Source organism: Anguilla rostrata, chromosome 13 (assembly GCF_018555375.3).
Source record: "Anguilla rostrata isolate EN2019 chromosome 13, ASM1855537v3, whole genome shotgun sequence".
Taxonomy (NCBI): domain Eukaryota; kingdom Metazoa; phylum Chordata; class Actinopteri; order Anguilliformes; family Anguillidae; genus Anguilla; species Anguilla rostrata.
Window position 1 is genome coordinate 7,653,143 of NC_057945.1, and position 22,913 is coordinate 7,676,055.

Below are 22,913 nucleotides of genomic sequence, written 5' to 3' on the forward strand. Positions count from 1 at the left end.
AGGTGCGTTAAATCACCTGGGACAGACACGTATTTACAGGCAAAAGGTTTTCCTGACATCGCAGCCAGAGCTTCTGCTGTAGTAATGATGATGTCATGCAGCATAACCCCGCGGAAACGTTAGCCTGTAGCCGTTAGCGCTCGTCTTCAGAGATTCACAGCAGACCAAGAATCGGCTCGCACATCAGGCCTCGTTATTTTTAAATAAAGTATTTTTACTTTTGTTATTTAAAATGTTCCTACAAAGAAAACAATATAAGATTCATGACACGTGCAGACCTTTGTTTTTGTGCATATCCCTGGAGTGCTGGCTGTTTGTAAATTTTATGCACAGTCCTGTTCATGTGATTTGCATAAGGAAACACGCATGAACAAATATGGAAGGAAAAAAAACAATGATGAATGCCGAAATATTCTATTGGTGAGGACACACCCGCTGGAACGTCAGGTCCCCATAGTCCAACAGCCAATAAGAGGGAATCATTTCAGGAGCGAGAATGCATTTACACCAGCGGTATGAGAGGTAGTCTCTGGCACTACAGGCATTTAGCAGACGCTCTTATCCAGAGTGACTTACATTGTATCCAATTATACAGCTGGATATATACTAGAGCAATGCAGGTTAAGTACCAAGCTCAAGGGTACAACGGCAGTGTCCTACCGGGGAATTGAACCTGCGACCTTTAGGTTACAAGACCAACTCCTTTACCCATTATGCTACACTGCCACCAGAACTCTGACAGCCTTAGTGTGACGTGCCAGCTATGAAGAACATTCAGCTCTTCTGAGTTCCTTGACTCATTCAAACGCGTTATGAAGTGTGACCTGCGTGCGTCCGAACATCTTTTACTGACAGAGAATGTCTTGGGGCCCCTTTTCACGGCTCGGTGATTTATCAGACACGTCGGGGTCACGGTGACCTAAACTGATTAGCGTAGCGTGGCCGACGCCCACCGCTCGGGGACATTAACCCACCAGGGGAACGCGCTACCAGCGGGAATTTCCGTAAACAAGTCCGGGAAAGCAAGGAAGGAGGCCGAGGAAAACCGATCGGTAGAACGGTAGAGCGTGAAGGGAAAAAGAAAAATGAGACGGAAGAGAGGGACGACCGCCCTGCTTTTGGGGGTGGGGGGGGGAGGGCGGGCGGGGTTTGGAGAGGGTCCTCCCTTGCTCTTCAGTCAAAGGTCCCGTTGAAGAGAACGCCCGATCGCTTTGTAATGTCTCGGCCTTATCGGCGAACGGCATTGGCCTGGGTCTCCGGCGCGAGCTACCAGAGACCGAGACGGTCTCAGATAACAGCGTCCTTCAGACGGGGACGTGGGCCTGCAGCCTGGGGGGCGGAGGTCACCCGGACCCCGAAGGACGGCACAGGGAGAACGCCCCCCCCTTCTGAAGACCAAGCCGCGGGGGACTTGAACACACCCCCCCTCCCTCCGGTGGGACGAGACCTGCTGTTTTCCACCGGAGGGGTCTTCCCTTTCGACGGTGGGTAACCGCGTAGCGCAGGTTCGATCCTGTGACATCTGGAGATTTAAAAACATTTTATTTATCCTTCATTTTTCCAATAAATACCCATTGAGGTAGAAAATCTATTTTCCAAGAGTGCCTTTGCCAAAGCTTCAGTGTCAACAAAGTTCATTCCAGTGGCATTTAGACATACTTGTATAGCATATAGTACATACTTGGATACACATTAATAAGAACATAAGAACATTCCTCGTTGACAGAAGAATAGATCAAGCTTCCAAATTTAGTCATGGACAATGGAGAGAGCTCATATAGGTCCCAGGATGTGCTCCTGGTGACTGTCTTTGCATCTTTTTTCTTTAAACCAACTTTGTGAAGCCGAAGGCTAATTTTCCACTTCTGTGGACAATAAAGTTTTGTTCTGTTCTTCACCAGCTAAACCCTTCAGAATCCAGGTCAGCACTGTTGTCATGGAGACACTTCGGTTGTGAGGAAACCTGATTTGCTGGTTGGTGTGCCGATGATAATAAGGCAAAGGGTGAGGCTGGTCAGGATGTGGGATAGCGTGTGCCTAAGCCTGGAGAAAGCAGTGCAGTTTAGAGCCATGAACCACGCTTGAGACTTAACCAGTATTTTCTGACCAATCAAATTGATTCGGTGAAGGCGGGCCCAAGAGCCATGAACCACGTTTGAGACTTAACCAGTATTTTCTGACCAATCAAATTGATTCGGTGAAGGCGGACCCAAGATGAATGCTGCACTTCAAACCAGAGGGCATTTAAGCAGACCCGCCTCCTCTGAGAATCTCCCCAGTGCCTAAGCTGCACATCCCTGGCTTGGCCTATAGCCGCTAGAGGAAGTGCTTTTTCCAGATGGTACGGCGAGACTTGAGATCTCTCCAGATCTGACCGCCTGTGTTGTTTGGGAATAGCGTGTGGATTGGAACTCTGTTTCAGGGCCCTACAGAGAAACGGCCGCTGGGCTCAGAGCGTCTGCCCAGTGATCTAAATCTCATCTGACCATGTAGATCTGTGGCTCTGAACCATACAGGGCTTTGGAAAGCTTGACCTCTTGAACTCTGACCTCCGCTCCACATTTGGGCGTGTCGAGCGGTTGAGCTGAAACTGCAGTGTGCCCAAAACACCCTGTTCTCTGCGCAGTAAAAGTTTTGAAGTTGTAGGCGGTTCTGAATAACTTCAGAAATGTCACGAAAGGCAAACTCTGGAAATGATGATGCGGTTGATTATCTTTACAGTCAGATTATCTTTACACTTCCCCTGATCCTAGTCACCACCTCCATCCCCACTTCTGTTTCTTTCACTCGTCTTCTAGCTCAGCCCTTCCTGCCCCCCTGCAGATGCATCACTTCACAGTCATTACATTACATTACAGGCATTTGGTAGACGCTCTTATCCAGAGCGACGTACAACAAAGTGTATAACCATAACCAGGAACAAGTACGTTGAAAACCCTAGAGAGAAGTACCGTTCCAAGTGCAGGGAACAACTGCATAGTTCAACTTGGACCCTGTAGGTTAAACTAATTAACACTAACTAGTCTAGTCTGACTAACACTGACTAACTAGTTGGTAGAATCTCCCCTCTGCACACGCTCAGAAGCGCGGTGCATTTCTCACTGATGGACACGTGATGAACGAAGCTAATAAGCCGGGTGAAATGGGAGTTCTCTGCGCGCCATTTTATACTTTGCTGTCGGCTGTGAAATGGTTTTGTGCTTTAATGGGCACGCTGTGGCAGCTTCCACACAGTGGAGAGATGTGGGTTGAGTTAATGAAGGCGCATTACTGGACATTTCGGCTAACAGTGAGAAAGCACTCATACGTAGAATGCAGATGAAATCCCCACGTATAAGTTCGAGATTTTGCTTAATGCAGTTTTGAACCATGCAAATCGGACTGTTTTGGCAAACACGTGTGAACGTATGCATGTACGTGTGCCTGTAGTGGGTGTAGCTTGGCTAGTGTACCATATTTATACTGTAGTGTTTCATAAATACAAAAAAAATGAGATGGATAAAATAAACTTCACTGGTTAAAGAAAATCAACAATAATAATAATCATAATAATAATATTATTATTATTATTCCCTCTGGCAAACCTGCTAAGCCCATCACCTTTCACACCCGTGCAGGAGGGTGTGCCCAGGGTCAAGACGAATCTGATCCCGGAAAAAGCCGGAAAATGCCGAAGGGTTTTGCTCCGCCCACAGATGGAGCCGATTTTCCGAACTGGGATAGAGGGAATCCGGAGCGGCATCAGACACACAGCAACACAACTGCCAGGGAAGCGTGGCACTGGAAAGAAGGGCATTCAATCATTATAACCTAGGGCACAACTTTACCCATCACCATTAATACGGGACGTCTAAGAGGTGGAAATCACGCCGGGATCTGGGGACCAACGCAATCGTTAAGCAAACTCGATTTATCAGAGTCCGAACCATGGGAACGGGAAACAAGCTTTATTGATCAGGGCTAGCTGACGTTAGCATCACATTATCCTGCCAGCTACTGAGACTGTTATCGCAGTTCGCAGTCGTTAGCCGACCTTGCTTGACGGTGAATTGAACCAACTCCGTGAGGCAAAAACGGAAGGATTACGGGCTGCACCGACACGACGGGCGATGTTTGCTTGGAAATCTAGCTAGCTAGCAAGCACGCTAGCTAGCTTGCTAGCTACGCCAGCTGAGGATCTGTGCCTGTTCAATTCGCCGTTTGTGTTTTTCTTTATTTTCAAATATATGTGTTATTTTTTATCTGGTATTATTCAAGCAGTGGGTTAGACCCGCTCGTACTTTAGCAAGTTAGCTATCTGGCTTGAGTTACCTCAGGTATATTCAGAAACCCGTGCGTGTCGCTTGTGAAGGTGGAAAATGGATGCGGGTATAGAGAAAGAGTGCAGCGCTTTAGGAGGGCTTTTCCAGACCATCATGAACGACATGAAGGTAAGTCAGACCCCCTATCTTCAGTTTAAGCCAGCCCCCAACCTCATTTTCAGTCTAACATTAGATGGTTATTTTAAAAATAATAATAATGCAAAACAATTAGATGGTTTAGTGATGCCTGTCATTAAGCAAATAATAATTTAACATTTCTAAACTGTACCGATTAATACACACCCAGTGATGCCTCATAGTGAAAATAACCTGACTGAAAACAGTAAGTTGACTAACGTTAGTTGGTATCAAAGTTTAAGTGTATTGACCCTAAACTTATGCCCGTTTATCACAGTCTTACATGTACTTATTCGTAAAAAAAAAAAAAGAAGAAAAATTAAGTATCCAACCTATGTGTTGTGTACTGGTAAAATGGTATATTGGTACTGGTATATTGGTGTATTGTGAAAATGGTGTAGTCCAGATTGCAGGTTAGGTATGTTGCTAGCCACTGAAATATAGTATGCCTGACGCGCTGCTTACAGTGTTACGTGCAAAATTAGCTGCCTTTTTTGTCCAGCAGAAACAGGTTGGCTATATATCTGACTTGCACTTTCAATTTGTATCTAACGTTACCCAATAAACGTTTCCTACCTATCATGACCAATATACACACATTTGCAGGATGAATAGAAGATAGCCAGATAGCCCGAGAGCCACAAGTAGAACGATTAGTTGGCTGACTTGGCTAAATGGGATTCGCTCCGCTAACTCGCAGCCGTCTTATCCGTATTTTCCACGGCCCGTTCCCGGGACAATAATGCCTTGCTAAGTTAGTTAACTTCGGGATCAGGTAGAAGTTGCCATTTTGGGGCGGCAAAAAAACGACAAAGGTTTGCCAGTTCGATACAAGTTGGCTGACTTGAGTTTATTTGGTTAAAAAAAAACAAACAAAAAAATCTATTTCTAGTCTACATGCACAGGAATGCTATAGTCATAAAACACAAGGACAGAGCATGTATAGCGCTGTAAACATACGTGTGCCATAACCTCAACGCTGTGTCACGGTTAGGATATGCATATCTTACGTTAGCAGTCGTATACTTCATTGTTTACCGTGTTTTAATGGGCGCAGGTGAGCAGGAAGTGAATCATAACCTGTGATGGGTTTTTTTCCTCTGTAGAAACGCAATTCACGATAACATTAGATTACAGGAAAGGGAAGCGCGTTGCTTCATCGCTGTTAAGGGGCTATTTAAACCGGACTGTCGATTAAATCACCGGCCCTGTTGCTTAAAAGGAGAAACAAATGCTTTCTTTGACGACACATGGTTGCACGGCTAAGTTTATGACTTTCGCGTATTGCATTCGGCTTTCTCTGTTTCTGAGCCGCCAAGGGGAAAAAAACACGTTCATCATTCTCCCGAAACCCGAGACACTCTCTACAGCTGTCCGACCACCATTGTGTAGACTGAGCTATAAATAATCACGGAATTCAACCGAAGGATACATCTGTGCTGGGATTGTAATGCGATTTAAAGAACTTAAGCTAGTTAACTGCTCTCAAAACTATCAGCTCTTGGTTAGAAGCTGTGTTGGTACTGTTCTTCGGTACACTGCTAGCTTCTGTGATTTGGAAACTTTACTTTTTTATTTTTTGAGACGAGTCTGTTCAAAATTCGTGAACACAGCGCAATAGTCAGATAGCTTTGCGTGGCGCACCACAACATCGGAGCGTGCCAAGCTTGGACAAGGGAGTGCTTCCCTCATTGTTTTCGTTTCCTGAAATGTAATATTTGCAGTGGAAAATCTTGCATCTGTCTAGTACCTACCAAAATGTCCTGACCCAGCAGTTTGCCCGATTCCACCCATTTGCATCTGTTGTTCAGAGTTGCCAATTTCCAGTTGGCACAACTTTTTGTGAATGGAGTACAGCGTTATATTTTTCACACAGGCAGACTTTATTTTTCAGTCTTTCGCAGAGCCCCCGTGGAACGGCTAAAACGACCCTGCGTTAGTTTGTCTTTATTTGGTCTCATCGTACACTGTGTTTTTATTGTCATTGTCCTCGCAGCCATGAACTGATCTCCTATCCCATCTAATGACTGTTCTTGACGTAACTTTAATGCTGTCCGACGCATTCGGCATACGCAATCCTGCGTGTGGTTGCTTGTTCAGACCTGATGGTTTAGCAGGTAGTACGATGGACCAATCGGAACAGCGATATATTTAGCGGCCTAGACACAACAGGACTCTGAACCTTGACATACAGACATCCGTATGCTGAAACGATGATTAGGCAGGGCTGCCTTTGGATCTGTAACGTGTATGCGCTAAATCCAGAATTAACTGTGTGCACACAGTTAATCAGTTAGTGATTAACTGTGTGCACACTGTAAAAAACTAGAGATGGACCACAATAATGGGGCCTCAATAGTATGGGTCAAATATGGCCTATCTGTATGGCCCCAGTGGCAAGATTATGGCCCATATGAGGATGCATTTGCTGCACCACTGATGATATGAATCAGGTGAAAATGTTGTGCTCAAAAATGGCCTAATCATAGTCATCTGAACCAGTTTCATTTATTATTTATTTTTAGTGCGTCATTTTACCAGTCAAACTCACAAGCACAACTCTGCAAAGTCCCAGGAGCTCTGTAGACTCATGCTGTCCGCTTAAGAATGAAGTGGGCAAGTTGAAATATTTTGTTGTACAAGTAAACTTTGCTACACGTGTCCTTTATAAGTTGATGTCTGTGATCCTTGACGTGCTCCGTGAACGTGGGAGGTTGCTTGCAGTTAGCATTTTTGCTGTAGTGTAAAAGAGGGAGGCGCCAGCCAATATGGCCACACAAATATCCGCTCGGAACTCCCAGATTGCGCATCTCAATTAAAAACAAAAGGGAAGGCGAACCTCGGGATCTTTTGCTTAGGTGTTCAGACTTGTATGTTGCGTGCCATCTTAGCCTCGGTTTGCCAGGTGGCAGAGGTGCCCGTTACGGGCCGAAAAAGCAGCCTACCGTCTCATTCTGCTGTCAGTGGAAGGGGGTTTTCAACCACGTGTGCAAGCTGGATAATTGTGATCCTTTCATTAGCCGCGAAGCTGGAGAGGAGACATTAACCTGGGAGAGATGACACACGGGCCTGCCTTTAAGCTCTGAGTGGCTGTCTCCGGCCCCCATGTTCAGACCTGCACCCGCAGCTCCCGTTTCCCACGATGCAGCGGGGCTCGCGGGGCTCGCGGGTAGGGCCGGCCTCCCTCCCCGGCCCCCGCCGCGCGGTCTGCGTGCGATCCGGTTCTCGGGGCGCGCCCCGTCGTGGGACGAGTCCGTCCGCCATCTCGGAGGTGCGGAGAGAGACGCGTCGCAAAATGCCCGACTCGCTGGACGGGCTGGTCTGAACCGAGCGCGCTCTCGCCCCGGGGCCGTGCCCGCTGCGGCGTTCGGACACGCCCGCTGCCAGCTCGAAGCACGGGAGAGGCGCGGAAAACTTTATTAATGAAAACGTTTTTTTGGCTGATAACGGCGCAGTGAACTAATTATCGGTTGCTGCAGGGTCATAGAATGGAGAACAGGACTCGTATTTGAAAGGCTGAGTCTTTTCTCATGACTTCTTTCTATCCCTTTCTGTGGAAACAATGGTCTTCGTGTTAAAACATGCCAGGTGGAAATGGCTGAGCTGTAACTTCATCACATACTCTGAGCCTTCCACTGGTACTCTGAGCCTTCCACTGGTACTCTGAACCTTCCACTGGTACTCTGAACCTTCCACTGGTACTCTGAGCCTTCCACTGGTACTCTGAACCTTCCACTGGTACTCTGAGCCTTCCACTGGTACTCTGAACCTTCCACTGTTACCCTGTATGTTTCCCTCTCAGCCTGTCTTGTCTGTTTGTCTTGTCTGTGTGTGTGAATGTGTGTGTGTGTACTTGTTGCATGTTTGTTTGTGTGTGTGTGTGCATGTGCATGCATGTGTGCGCGTGCGTCTGTCTGTCTATCTGTCTGAGTGGCTACACTAAAAAATCTCTCCTCCTCTGTTCTGTGATGACAGGCCCAGCGCTGTCTCCAGTGTGGTGATTTTTGGGTGGTGCTGGCAGAAAGTCCGCATAAACTAACAATGAACTCCTGTCCTCTCCTCGCCGAGCCTCTGCTCTGGTTCTCTGTGTGCGGCCCCTCAGCCTCTCTCAAGATGGACGAGGCGGCTCGCCGCGCCATTAGCATTCAGGCCTGCGTCTTTCACACAAGTGTCCTCTCCTGACTCTGTCAGCAGTTCTTTTTCAACGTCGTTTCCACCCCTGGCCATAAAATGGATTTATTGATTCATGTGCCAATTATAGCTTTCTGTTTCAGCGACGCTGTTTAATGAGTGTTCCGTGCTGAAGGGCTCGGTAGGTTTGGAGATGCGTGCAGGTGATGTATTGAATGTGTGCTGCACGGTTTATGGAGCTCCCAGAGCCAGTGGCTGCTGATGATAGGTTATCAGTGTCGATGATGTAATCGGTCATCTGCTGCACACTTTCATGCACTGCTTACTGGGAGGCTTTTCTGTGAGAGAGGGATGATGGACTGGTTTATCTGTGAGAGAGGGGTGATGGAGAGGTTTATCTGTGAGAGAGGGATGATGGAGAGGTTTATCTGTGAGAGAAGGATGATGGAGAGAGTTCTCTGTGACAGAGGGGTGATGGAGAGGTTTCTCTGAGAGAGGGATGATGGACAGGTTTATCTGTGAGAGAGGGATGATGGAGAGGTTTATCTGTGAGAGAGGGATGATGATGGAGAGGTTTCTCCAAGAGAGGGATGATGGAGGGGTTTCTCTGTGACAGAGGGGTGATGGAGAGGTTTATCTGTGAGAGAGGGATGATGGAGAGGTTGCTCTGAGGGAGGGATGATGGAGAGGTTTATCTGTGAGAGAGGGATGATGATGGAGAGGTTTCTCCAAGAGAGGGATGATGGAGAGGTTTCTCTGTGACAGGGGTGATGGAGAGGTTTATCTGTGAGAGAGGGATGATGGAGAGGTTTATCTGTGAGAGACAGATGGTGGAGAGGTTGCTCTGTGAGGGAGGGATGATGGAGAGGTTTCTCTGTGAGAGAGGGATGATGGAGAGGTTTCTCTGTGAGAGAGGGATGATGATGGACAGGTTTCTCTGTGAGAGAGGGATGATGGAGAGGTTTCTCTGTGACAGAGGGATGATGGAGAGGTTTTTCTGTGAGAGAGGGATGATGGAGAGGTTTCTCTGTGACAGAGGGATGATGGAGAGGTTTTTCTGTGAGAGAGGGATGATGGAGAGGTTTATCTGTGAGAGACAGATGGTGGAGAGGTTGCTCTGTGAGGGAGGGATGATGGAGAGGTTTCTCTGTGACAGAGGGATGATGGAGAGGTTTTTCTGTGAGAGAGGGATGATGGAGAGGTTTATCTGTGAGAGACAGATGGGGGAGAGGTTGCTCTGTGAAGGAGGGATGATGGAGAGGTTTCTCTGTGAGAGAGGGATGATGGAAAGGTTTCTCTGTGAGAGAGATATGATGATGGAGATGTGATAGGGTTTCACTGGGGGATGATGGGATAGCAGAAATCCTGGCACCGGGCTCTCTCAGTCTGTACCCTGGAACATGGTGGAACAGCAGCGCATGCCCCCTCCATCTGGGCAAAGTTCATACTTAATGAACTCCAGTAGCTGGACTGCAGCAGTGGTGAATGGGAGAGTCACAGTTTCCCCTAATGTAGGCTAAATGCTGACTGATGCCCTGTTTCACTGAATCAGCTGATCATTTCAGACTCATCTGCCTCCACTGTCAACTTCCTCTTCCTCCTGGCAAACTCCCTGCAGCTGACCTGCTCCACCCAGTACAACACTCCCCACTGCACTCTGCTGTGATTAACTCCAGCTCAGTGTTACTCCCCACTGCACTCTGCTGTGATTAACTCCAGCTCAGTGTTGCTCCCCACTGCACTCTGCTGTGATTAACTCCAGCTCAGTGTTTCTCCCCACTGCACTCTGCTGTTATTAACTCCGGCTCAGTGTTACTCCCCACTGCACTCTGCTGTGATTAACTCCAGCTCAGTGTTACTCCCCACTGCACTCTGCTGTTATTAACTCCAGCTCAGTGTTACTCCCCACTGCACTCTGCTGTGATTAACTCCAGCTCAGTGTTACTCCCCACTGCACTCTGCTGTGATTAACTCCAGCTCAGTGTTACTCCCCACTGCACTCTGCTGTGATTAACTCCAGCTCAGTGCTACTCCCCACTGCACTCTGCTGTGATTAACTCCAGGTCAGTGTTACTCCCCACTGCACTCTGCTGTGATTAACTCCAGCTCAGTGTTACTCCCCACTGCACTCTGCTGTGATTAACTCCAGCTCAGTGTTAAAGCTTGTGGAGAAGGACCTCCATTGTTCCCCCAGCGGCAGCGTCAAAGGTTAGGGAAACAGCCGCCCCCTCTCCAGAGTACAGAGGGCTCTCTGAGGACCGTGTGCGACCAAGAGAGAGCCCCGCCCCCCCCCCCAACCCCCCCCCCCCCCAACCCAACCCAACCCCACCGTACGCGTGCGTGTCGGACAGGGCCGGTATGTAAATACCGATGCGTGTGCCTGCTCCCGCCTGGAAAGGCTTGCGTAAGCTGCCATTGCTTTGCTTGGCAGATTTCCTCTTCTCTTTTTTTTTTTTTTCCCTCCCCTGTCAGCTGAGTGCGGACGCTGCCGACGAGCGCTTTGTGTCTTTCCTTCGGCACGGGCCTGCGAAGGTCACCCCGCTGTCTGTGCAGCATGAGATCATGCACGCGCTCTCTCTCCGAGGTCAGGCGCGTGGGACTCACGGCCTTCAAAGTTTTTATCGTCTGAACTTTTTAGAATTGTTGTTTTAACTGAAATGCTGGACATAAAGTCGTATGAAGCATTCACGCCACCAGTCACAAGTGTCATCATGTGTGTAATGACATGCATGAGCTTGTGTCAGAGCTTGTATTCTTGCTTATTACAAGAGTTGTGTTATGGTTGTAATGGTGTTGTCAGTTATGGATGTTATGGCTGTAATGGTGTTATAGGTTATGGCTGTAATGCTGCTGTAAGTTATGATTGTAATGGTGTTGTAGGTTATGGCTGTAATGGTGTTATAGGTTATGGCTGTAATGCTGCAGTAGGTTACAGCTGTAATGGTGCTGTAGGTTATGATTGTAATGCTGCTCTGGGTTATTATTGTAATGGTGCTGTAGGTTATGGCTGTAATGGTGTTGTAGGTTATGGCTGTAATGGTGTTATAGGTTATGGCTGTAATGCTGCTGTAGGTTATGGCTGTAATGGTGCTGTAGGTTATGGCTGTAATGGTGTTATAGGTTATGGCTGTAATGCTGCTGTAGGTTATGGCTGTAATGGTGCTGTAGGTTATGGCTGTAATGGTGTTGTAGGTTATGGCTGTAATGGTGCTGTAGGTTATGGCTGTAATGGTGCTGTAGGTTATGGCTGTAATGGTGTTGTAGGTTATGGCTGTAATGGTGCTGTAGGTTATGGCTGTAATGGTGCTGTAAGTTATGGCTGTAATGGTGTTGTAGGTTATGGCTGTAATGGTGTTGTAGATTATGGCTATTATGGTGTTATAAGTTATGGCTGTAATGCTGCTGTGGGTTATGATTGTAATGGTGCTGTCGGTTATGGTTGTAATGGTGCTGTCGGTTATGGTTGTAATGGTGTTGTAGGTTACAGCTGTAATGCTGCTGTATGTTATGGCTGTAATGGTATTGTAGGTTATGGCTGTAATGCTGCTGTAGGTTACAGCTGTAATGCTGCTGTATGTTATGGCTGTAATGGTATTGTAGGTTATGGCTGTAATGGTATTGTAGGTTATGGCTGTAATGCTGCTGTAGGTTACAGCTGTAATGCTGCTGTATGTTATGGCTGTAATGGTATTGTAGGTTATGGCTGTAATGCTGCTGTAGGTTACAGCTGTAATGCTGCTGTATGTTATGGCTGTAATGGTATTGTAGGTTATGGCTGTAATGCTGCTGTAGGTTACAGCTGTAATGCTGCTGTATGTTATGGCTGTAATGCTGCTTTAGGTTATGGTTGTCATGGTGCTGTAGGTTACAGCTGTAATGCTGCTGTAGGTTATGGCTGTAATGCTGCTTTAGGTTATGGTTGTCATGGTGCTGTAGGTTACAGCTGTAATGGTGCTGTAGGTTATGGTTGTAATGATGCTGTAGGTTATGGTTGTCATGGTGTTGTAGGTTATGGTTGTAATGGTATTGTAGGTTATGGCTGTAATACTTCTGTAGGTTGTGGCTGTAATGGTATTGTAGGTTATGGCTGTAATACCTCTGTAGTTAATGCTGTATTAAAATATGCTGAACTGGAGGGACTCTGTTGTTGTGAAAACTGCCAAATGCAGTATTTTGGAATTCTTTTTACTCGCATTGGCGATATATTCAGAAACATGCAGTTTGCAGTATTAAATACAACACGATCTGAAGGGCGTTCCTCGTCAGCAGCATGGATAAAAATCAGAAGCCTCTGCTTTAACAGGGGTGTTTTTTTTTTCAGAGCGCAGTCCGGGGGCGTCCTGTCACACGCTTGTGTGCTGACACGCTCGACCGCGTTTCACCGCGTCGCGTTCGGCAGCCGCGCGCTTCTGCGCCGCGCTCTCCCGCAGGCCCCCCCCCCCCGCGAGCCGCGAGGCCTAGCGCCAGCCTGTCAATCACCCACTCGGCCCCGGGGCCACGCGGATAGTCCTGAGCCCGTCTCCTCCTCCTCCTCCTCCTCCTCCTCCTCCTGTGCTTTCTCTTCTCAGTCTGGCTTCTGTTCGTGCCCTTTGAAACACACACACACGCACGCGTTCGTCTGCCAACTCCACGAGCGAAATGTTCTCCAAAAGGATATATCTGACCGTATCGCTTCTTTAGTACAATAATAACCGTTCACAGAGTGCTTTTCTTTCAGGGTGCACAATAATACAAATTTTATACCACAGATTTGTACATGAAGTGAAATGAAGGTATTAACATTGAACAAAATGTCAGTACGGGTAAAAAAAATTGGAATAGTTCTATTTGGATAACATATTGTCGGTTATAGTTGTGAGAACTGGCTGTCTGACCTGGGTTCTTGCTCGTACCCAAAAGTCATTTTTTTGTGATGATGTCATTGGGATAGAACGCTTCCTCCCTGTGTTTAAGTGAATGGAGGTGCATTTTTAACTGCACAGTCCTGACTGTTCCTTGCCCATCTCGTTTTCTCTGTATTTCTGAAGTGGTAACTGAAGGTTCGGAGTCTTTTTTTTAGTGTAATCTGAACTGCAGCCCCCATTAAATTCAGTGAATCCGTTCTCTACAGTGGGGGAAAGGGGAGGAGTTACACCCAGGTGACATCGTTGTTTGGGAGTGGGGCACTGGACGTTTTTTTTTCTTAGTATCAGGCTGAAGTATTTATACAGTACGTGTCACAGTAGAGATGAGGTGGACGTGCTGTTCTCGAGCTGGGGGCCATGTTCTTTGTGGCGCGTTCCCCTTTAAGGGGAACAGGGCGGTTCGGGCAGGTCCTCCTACACAACACGAGGCAGGTGTTGGCACATACAGGAAGCCGAGTGTGTGGTACGAGAGGATGAATAAACCCTGAGTCATAGTTTCTCTGCCTGTCTGCTGCGTTCCGCTGGGCATTGGAGTGTGTGTGCAGTCACGCGGGGGGGGGGGGGGGGGGGGGTGATGCATTGCAAAATTCTGGGAGTGCTTGCGGTGCTGAACTGTGGCTTCGCCATCATCCCCATTCCCAGCTGGGGTGGATTGCTTTATATGAGGTATGGAGATAGCAACAACAACAGAAAATAGAGCAGAAAACCTGTTGAGCGTATGAGATGCATATGAGAAATCGATATTTCAAACGCAGGGACTGCTGTGTGACATGTCCTATGGCATTGCTCTCTCCCTGGGAAGGTTGGGGGGGGGGGGGCACAGCGCATGTGTCCCTGTGTAATCTCTTATTAACTCCGCGCACCGCGGTTTCGATTTGCTGACTGCTGAGGGTTTCGCAGCGCTGCGCTGGAATGTGGGTGTGGCCCGGGGCCCCACCCTCGCTGATAAAGCAGCAGTTACACCGTGGGTCTGGGGAGGGTGTTGGGGGGGGGGGGCAGTTTATCAGCTGTCAGGTGTAGGCTGAGGACATGCTACGCTACACGCATGCAAGGAACACTCGTTGGTATTCCGCCATGTTTTCATGCTTCTTAACCTTCGATTAGAATTACATTACATTACATTACGGGCATTTAGCAGACGCTCTTATCCAGAGCGACTTACACAACTTGGATTACATTGTATCCATTTATACAGCTGGATATATACTGAAGCAATGCAGGTTAAGTACCTTGCTCAAGGGCACAACGGCAGTGTCCTTACCCGGGAATCGAACCTGCGACCTTTCGGTTACAAGCCCAGTTCCTTACCCACTGTGCTACACTCCGTCCCTTAAAAAAAATAATTATTGTAACTTTTTTGTTACGCTTTTTAGACGGTGCTTTATAAATCCAGCGTGCTGTTCTCGGTCTCTGACCTTGGCCACTGACGCGCGTCAGCTCAGGTTCGACACCCTTTTAATATCGAGCGTGAGATCGGAGCCGCTCCGAAAACAAAAGCGGAAGTGGAAACGCGCGGTTCGAGGGGAGGTCTGACGACGGGCTCGTGCGGCGTGATTTGATTCGTCCGCGTCGCGCGCGCTTCGAGAAGCGCTGAGCGGCTGCCGCTCGGCCCGGGACGAATGTGAGGATGACTACGATCACGGCTCTTCAGTGGAGGATGAGTCCTTCCTCTGCGTCTCAGGCTGGTTAATAGCAGAGGTTCAGAGCTGGACCGTCTCGCGTTATGTCTCCCTTATTAATCAAAGCTGCTGTGCGTTATACTATAGTAGAGGCTGGGCTTCTCGCTCTCTCGCACCCTCTCAGTGTGTGTTTGCATTAATATGGAGGCCGAGCCGCAGGACCGCCGCCTAGCGCGACAGCAGGGCTGCAGTGTAGTGTAGTGGGTAAGGAGTTGGTCTTGTAACCTAAAGGTCGGAGGTTCGATTCCCGGGTAGGACACTGCCATTGTACCCTTGAGCAAGGTACTTAACCTGCATTACTTCAGTAGACATCCCAGCTGTATAAATGGATACAATGCAAATTCTATGTAAAAAAAAAAAAAAACAAATAAGTTGTGTAAGTCACTCTGGATAAGAGCGTCTGGTAAATGCCTGTAATGTAATATAACGTAGTGCAGTTGCCCGGTGGTGACCCCCCCCCGGCGAAGCGAACGCCGCCACGCCGCGCTCGTAGAGCCGAGAGGCGGCCATGCAAAGGCTCATCGCAAGGGAGGACCTTCCCAGCCCAAAAATGGAGGAACTGAAAGAAGGAAAGCGGAACGAGGGGTTTTCGCGGGGCGGAATCGCACGCCGCGCGTGACGGGGAAACGCCCGGACCGCACTTCCTCTCGGGCGGCGGTCGCCCAGCCGCTCCCACCGACCGCATTTCCGCCCGCCCGCCAGCGCGTGATGAGCGAGGCGGCGGGCCGCTGGAGTTCGGAGACTCGAACCCGCCGTTCTCACGTCTTTTTTTAACCGTCCTGAGGCCCAACCATGGCGAGCGCAGGCCCAATACCGTCTGTGGCCCGCGGCTAATCGTTAGCATTGCGTTTAGCACGTATGAGCGCGCGGCGGCGGTACAGATGTCAGCGTTGCGGTAGGATTCGGCTGGGCCTGCTTCAGCCATTCTCCCGTTCAGCCCTGCGTAAGGTGCCCAGAATGAATATTCCAGAACGGCACGGGAGTTACCGGGCACGTTTTTCAGTTTAAAAAGTACATTTTGGGGCAGCAACGCGCGAAGCTGCAGCTGAGAGTGTATTTTTAGTGTTCGTGCACGGTGGAGTCGACATTAGCAGATCTGTTTGAATTGGAGAGCGCTGGTTTTGTTTTCCGGTTAAACCCCGAAGTTCACGTGGTCAGACCCGCCCGTTCCTCCCTGTCCACTTGTCGTTATTTGGCAAAGCAAACGCGGGCTGGGGGCTGGGGGCTCATGAATGTTTAGCCGTAAAGCCAAACGCTAGTGGTCCCCAGAAGCATTTAGGGTCTGAAAATCAGTCTAGTTTATTTGGAATAAATATTGCAATACATAAAAGTACAATACGCAAAACAAGCTTTACAACCGTGTTTTTTTTATTTATTCAAGCACTCAATACGAACAGTTCAGAGCACTCCTGAAATTTGTTCGGATGCTACGAACGAACCGATGTATGAACCTTGGTAAATCCCACGTTGTTTGCGTAAATGCAACGATTTGAGATTAAATTCATTCGGTTCACGTTTGATAAGTGAGGCCCGGTCTTCCCGGGTGAAGTATCGACCGTAAGCCGTTTGTTTGTAGCGCTCGTTTCGTAACGAGCTCTCTGTCGCTAACGACGAACAGGCCTTCTGCCAGAAGAACCTGGAGGGATCTCTCTGAGGTGTCGCCCTTCGCGTTTCGCATGCCAGAACGCTCCGAGCAGTCGAAGGGCTCTTACAGGATTGGTAAACAGCTCCTTTCTCAACCTTCCGAGCTCGCGCACAAACAAACAAACAGTTCGCCGGTTTGTGTCGAGAAAACGCTCGTGAGAATTGCGTAATCGCCGTAATCTCAGTTTAATCGCCTCAGCAGTGGTCATTGGCATAGGTTGGAAAGGAAGAATGGTCAAATGGTAAATGGTCAGAAACAACTGGTCAAATGATACCGGATATTTTTATTCTTCTGCCCAATGGAGGAGGGGCGGGGGGTGTGGGGGTTGGGTTCAGGAGAGGGGGGTTTGGGTTGGGCGGGGATGGGGGGGGGGGCACCCTATTTCCTGGAGTTTGGGAGATGGGACTGTAATTTGGTCCCGGTGTGAAATCGAAACCGTCACGTTTGCATTCTGATTTGCTTTCTGGTGGCTGACATGCGAGTGACGCAGTCCTGTCATGTGACCCGTTGCTTTGCGCGCAACCTGCCCGCGATCTCTGTGCTATTTAATGTCCGATGAGGGTCGCAGGACGCAGTATAGCGGTACAGCGGTTAGGGGGCTGGGTCTGTAGCCCCGCGGTCTCGGTGGTGTCCTTGAGTGAAAGGCACTTTGGCCGAATGGCTGCAGTGGGTATCCAGCCTTGGCTGCGTGCCCCGGCGTGAGCGTCCAGGAGAAGCCCAGGGAGACGGCGGTCGACGGCGGCGTGCGGAGAGCGCTAACGCCGCCCTTCCTGGCGGGGTTTCGTTCGCAGGGCTCACTCGGGGCGAAGCCGGAGCCGGACGGGACCTTCGCCCGTTTTGCCGGGCGCCGGCTGAAAGGCTCCTTGTTAGCGGACACCTGGATGCAAATGAGGCGGCCCGGTTCGGGGCGGGGCGGGGCTGCTCGGCTCATGAGGGCCCGCCTTTGTGCGCCGGAACCGCGAGGGAAGTCGTCTAAACCGCCCCAGCCCCCCCCCCTCCCCCCGATGCCGCTCCCCCCCCCCCCCCCGGAGCGGTTTTGGCGGCTGGGGAGTACAGACGGTCAGAGCAGGACCCGCGGACACCTCGCACCATTGGGAGAAATCGCGATCATGCTGTCGGCGGTGCGGGGTGGGTGTCCATGGTAACCGGGCGTGTGATTGATGCACATGTCGGTGTGTCACTGTAGCAAACGGGGGGGGGGGCGCTCTCCAGTTTCTAAGGCAACGTCCCGACTCGCTGTGGTCATTACAGACCCCCGTCACACTTAAAGAGTAACTCTTAACCGCGGTGGACCAGTCAAGTGTTCCCTGTCATTTATCCTTACGCTCTTATGTTTTATTACGGACGGAGTGTAGCACAGTGGGTAAGGAGCTGGGCTTGTAACCGAAAGGTCGCAGGTTCGATTCCCGGGTAGGACACTGCCGTTGTACCCTTGAGCAAGGTACTTAACCGAAATTGCTTCAGTATATATCCAGCTGTATAAAATTGATACAATGTAAAATGTTATGTAAAAATTGTGTAAGTCGCTCTGGATAAGAGCGTCTGCTAAATATCTGTAATGTAATGTATTACCACACAAAATCTGGTGATTTTATTCATGTAGTGGATTTTGCAGTAACGCTGTCACAAAGACTCTTTACAGAGGAGACGCCGGTCCGCGGGATCGTTCCCCTGCGTCCGATTGGCTGCCCGATCCCCTTGCGTTCCCTCCGTTTCCTAACTGTGGGTGGCTCAGCCGGTCTCCGAGGCTGAGCAAAGACGGTCGGTCTCGCGTCCTGCAGCCCTGCTGTTGCAGTGCTGGAGCCTGTTCATTAAGCAGGTGACAGAAGGGGCTGTTCACACACACACACACACACACACACACACACACACACGCGCACACAGCCCTTGGGTCTGCGCCTGCAGGTCACGGTCGGCCGAACGGGAAAGCTCGCGCGTCAGCTGTCAGCGGAACTCGGAACGTCGCGTGCCGCTCTGTCAGCGGAACTCGAGCGTCGCGCGCCGCTCCGTTTCAGAGCGCTGATTTACACGCGTGAGATAAAAAAGGGGAACCTCCGAACAGCGCCGTCCCGGAGCTCTGCTTCATTTTTTGTCTTCTTAGGGCGTTGGCTAAACCTCAGATTCGTTAGTTTCCGGTACGGTGTCTTCCCCGTTCCGTTACCTGTCGGGACAGGCGACCTTAATTTCTTCGGGGGTCCCGGGCGTCGGGCTGAAACAGGACGGCCTTTTTTTTATTGGGCTAATGTGCGGCTCGACGGGAGCCCCGAACCTCACGGGCTGTTCTGCTGGAAGCTGAAGGTGAGGTTCGTGAGAGATGTGGGGAAACGAGCTCATTTCCTCCTCTGAATTCACCCTCGGGCTGCGCGCTCGCCCGTTTAATATTGTGACGGTCGTGAAACCATGTGACCCAGAGCCGCGGTAAGATTGTTTCTGATTGGGGGGAGCGTTCGGGCTGCTGGTCCATCACTGGTGCAGACGAGAGGCTGAAACGGGTGTAGCTCTGTGTTTAGGAGGCCCTCTCCTCCCCGGCTTCCCCCCCCCCGATGGGGCAGCAGGGCGTGAGGATCTGGGGGAACGGATGCTGTGTGCTTCTGCCTCTTTGGCAGAGCAACCTGAACTAAAAACTGGGGTCCCCGGCCCTGGTCCTGGAGAGCCACAGGGTCTGCTGGGGTCCCCGGCCCTGGTCCTGGAGAGCCGCGGGGTCTGCTGGGGTCCCCGGCCCTGGTCCTGGAGAGCCGCAGGGTCTGCTGGGGTCCCCGGCCCTGGTCCTGGAGAGCCGCGGGGTCTGCTGGGGTCCCCGGCCCTGGCCGGAAGGCCCAGGGTCTGCTGGGTCTCAGGGCCTGGTCCTGAGAGCCGCGGGTCTGCTGGGGTTCCGGCCTGGTGCATGGAGACCGTATTGCTGGGGTCCCGGCCTGGTGCGGAGAGCCATAGGGTCTGCTGCGGCCGCCGGTGGGAGACCCAGGGTCTGCTGGGGTCCGGCTCTGGTGCTGGAGAGCCACAGGTCTGCTGGGTCCCCGGCCCATGGTGCGGGAGAACAGTCTGTGCCCAGAGCCCTGGTGTTTGTGAGGACAGGGTTGCTGGGGCCCCGGCCTGGCTGGAGAGCAACAGGGTCTCTGGGGCCCCGGCCCGGTGCTGGAGACCCACAGGGCTGCTGGGGGTTCCGGCCCTGGTGCTGGAGAGCCACAGGGTCTGCTGGGGCCCCCGGCCCTGGTGCTGGAGAGCCACAGGGGCTGCTGGGGCCCCCGGCCCTGGTGCTGGAGAGACACAGGGGCTGCTGGGGCCCCCGGCCCTGGTGCTGGAGAGACACAGGGGCTGCTGGGGCCCCTGGCCCTGGTGCTGGAGAGACACAGGATCTGCTGGTTGTTGTTGTTACTCTTAATTGGTCAGCTGAGGCAGCTGATTACCCAGCTAACTCTCTCCACCTGATATCTGTCTGGTTTTTTAAGGTGAAAACACAAACCAGCAGAGACCCTGCAGTTAGGGATGGGGTCCCAGCAGACCCTGCAGTTTGGGATGGGGTCCCAGCAGACCCTGGGTTTTGGGATGGGGTCCCAGCAGACCCTGGGTTTTGGGATGGGGTCACAGCAGACCCTGCAGTTTGGGATGGGGTCCCAGCAGACTCTGGGTTTGGGATGTGGTCCCAGCAGACCCTGCAGTTTGGGATGGGGTCCCAGCAGACCCTGCAGTTTGGGATGGGGTCCCAGCAGACCCTGGGTTTTGGGATGGGGTCTGAGCAGACCCTGCGGTTTGGGATGGGGTCCCAGCAGACCCTGCAGTTTGGGGTGGGGTCTCAGCAGACCCTGCAGTTAGGGATGGGGTCCCAGCAGACCCTGGGTTTTGGGATGGGGTCCCAGCAGAGACTCTGTGGTTTGGGGTGGGGTCACAGCAGACCCTGCAGTTTGGGATGGGGTCCCAGCAGACCCTGGGTTTTGGGATGGGGTCCCAGCAGAGACTCTGTGGTTTGGGGTGGGGTCACAGCAGACCCTGCAGTTTGGGATGGGGTCCCAGCAGACCCCATGATTTGGGATGGGGTCCCAGCAGACCCTGCGATTTGGGATGGGGTCTCAGCAGACCCTGCAGTTTGGGATGGGGTCTCAGCAGACCCTGCAGTTTGGGATGGGGTCTAAGCAGAGACCCTGTGGTTAGGGATATGGTCACAGCGGACCAGGTGTCTCTCCGGGACCAGGGCTAAAGGCCCCTGCCTTTGCTCTCTAAAGCCAGAGCTGAGGACCATCGAGCACCTGGAGCTCTCCAAATGGCTGGTCCCGTGCACAATGCTTTAGAGTGGCAGGCTCATGTACCCTAGCTCAGGTTCACAAGCTCATGTGCACAGGCTTGTGTGCACAGGCTCATGTATACAGGCCCAGATGCACAGGCTTATGTACACAGGTTTGTGTGCACAGGCTCATGTGCACAGGTTTGTGTGCACAGGCTCATGTGCACAGGTTTGTGTGCACAGGCTTATGTACACAGGTTTGTGTGCGCAGGCTCATGTATACAGGCCCAGATGCACAGGCTCACGTATACAGGCCCAGATGCATAGGCTCATGTACACAGGCTTATGTACACAGGCTTGTGTGCACAGGCTCCAGGCTTGGTTATATGGGACCCGTCTGCAGTGTGCTTGAAGTGCTGGTGCCTGTGTGACTGCCTGTGCTCTAAGTGAAGGGCGTCTCTCTGACCCCTGAGTGACCCTCTCCCTCTGCTTCCCCCACAGTCCAGCTACCCTGCCTGGGAGGACTTTGTGACCAAAGGAGTGAAGCTGCAGTCCCAGCTGAGGTAAGAGCCGCCCCTCCTCGTAGCCCCTCCCCATTGTGGCTCCTCCCCATGTGTGGCTCCTCCCCCTGTGTGGCCCCTCCCTCTTGTGGCTCCTCCCCCTGTGTGGCCCCTCCCTCCCATGTGGCCCTCCCCTCTCCTCACCCGTGTGCCCTCTCCCCGTGGCTCCTCCCCAGGTGGCCCCTCCCCCATGTGGCTCTCCCCTGTGTGGCCCCTCCCCCATGTGACTCCTCTCCCTCACCGTAGCCCCTCCCCATGTGGCTCCTCCCCCCAGGTGGCCCCGCCCTGTTCTGGTACAAACCAGAGCAGCTCGCAGAGACAGTAGAACATCAGCAGCACGGAGGAGATGCAGTAGGCATGTTCATAACCAGCTATCTGTGCAAGGTAGCGCATCAAACAAGCAGCGAGCACCGTCAGATAAATACTGTCACTGAAGCTGCTAATTTGAAGGAATGATTACACATTTCCTAGCCTGCCTCTGTCTTTTTTTGGAAGGCCTTTCTACTGTGTATGAGTATTCAGCCATTTTAGGAGCACTTCTGCCCCTGTACTGGATACTTTAGGAGAGAGGCCGCCCCTTACCCCAGCACCACAGGTTACCCATGTGCAGAGAACAGGACAGGGGGCGGAGCTTCAAGCGTTGTGCTCTGAAACACATGGAGCGTGTGCCTGGAGTCTGTGGATTATACGAACCTGACCTGAAGCCTCGTACGCAAAACGACCCTTTTCCGGAATTCATGATGACTCAACAACCCCCCCACCCCCCCGCCCCTCCACTGCGGTCACAGAGCGCACGTTTCTGTCGCTAGCGTGCTAATCGCCCCTCGTGTTCTCATTAAACCGGCTCTGCGCCGGAGAGCCAGCTCAGCGCACCGGCAGCACACGTGCGCGAGTTCCGTTAGCCTGGCGCTAACGCCCAGTTTCCCCCCCCCCCCGCCCCCAGCGCCCACCCGGTGACCCGCCACGTTGCTCCTGAGCGCTTCTCGCGACCGTAAGGCTTGGACCGTTTCACGGTCAACGGAGCAGTTATAAACATGGAGTTAACCCAAACGCACATCAGAAACCGTTTCACATAGCCATCATCACCTTTAGTCATAGCAGCAGTAGTGATGGAGTTATGTCTGTCTTTCTGGACCTTCACAACCATATGTAACAAAAGGAGTATTATTACATTACAGGCATTTAGCAGACGCTGTTATCCAGGGCGACTTGCACAATTTTTTTTTACGTAGCATTTACATTGTATCCAATTATACAGCTGGATATATGCTGAAGCTGGTTAGGTACCTTGCTCAAGTGTACAACAGCAGTGTCCTACCTGTGACCTTTAGGTTGCAAG

General features: G+C 51.2%; 1 protein-coding gene across 2 annotated transcripts in view; it reads left to right on the forward strand.

Annotated features, from left to right (window-relative positions):
• Positions 1 to 3,700: 3,700 nt before the first annotated feature.
• mtss1 (MTSS I-BAR domain containing 1) overlaps positions 3,701 to 22,913 on the forward strand; it is a 67,894-nt gene continuing 48,681 nt past the window's right edge. Inside the window, exons 1-2 of one of the 2 annotated variants that reach the window (XM_064304009.1) lie at positions 3,701 to 4,430; positions 21,516 to 21,577. In XM_064304009.1, coding sequence (XP_064160079.1) covers positions 4,359 to 4,430; positions 21,516 to 21,577 — 134 coding nt within the window. In that variant the 5' untranslated portion in view covers positions 3,701 to 4,358. The remainder of the gene's footprint in view (positions 4,431 to 21,515; positions 21,578 to 22,913) is intronic. The other variant, XM_064304010.1, reaches the window with a different exon arrangement.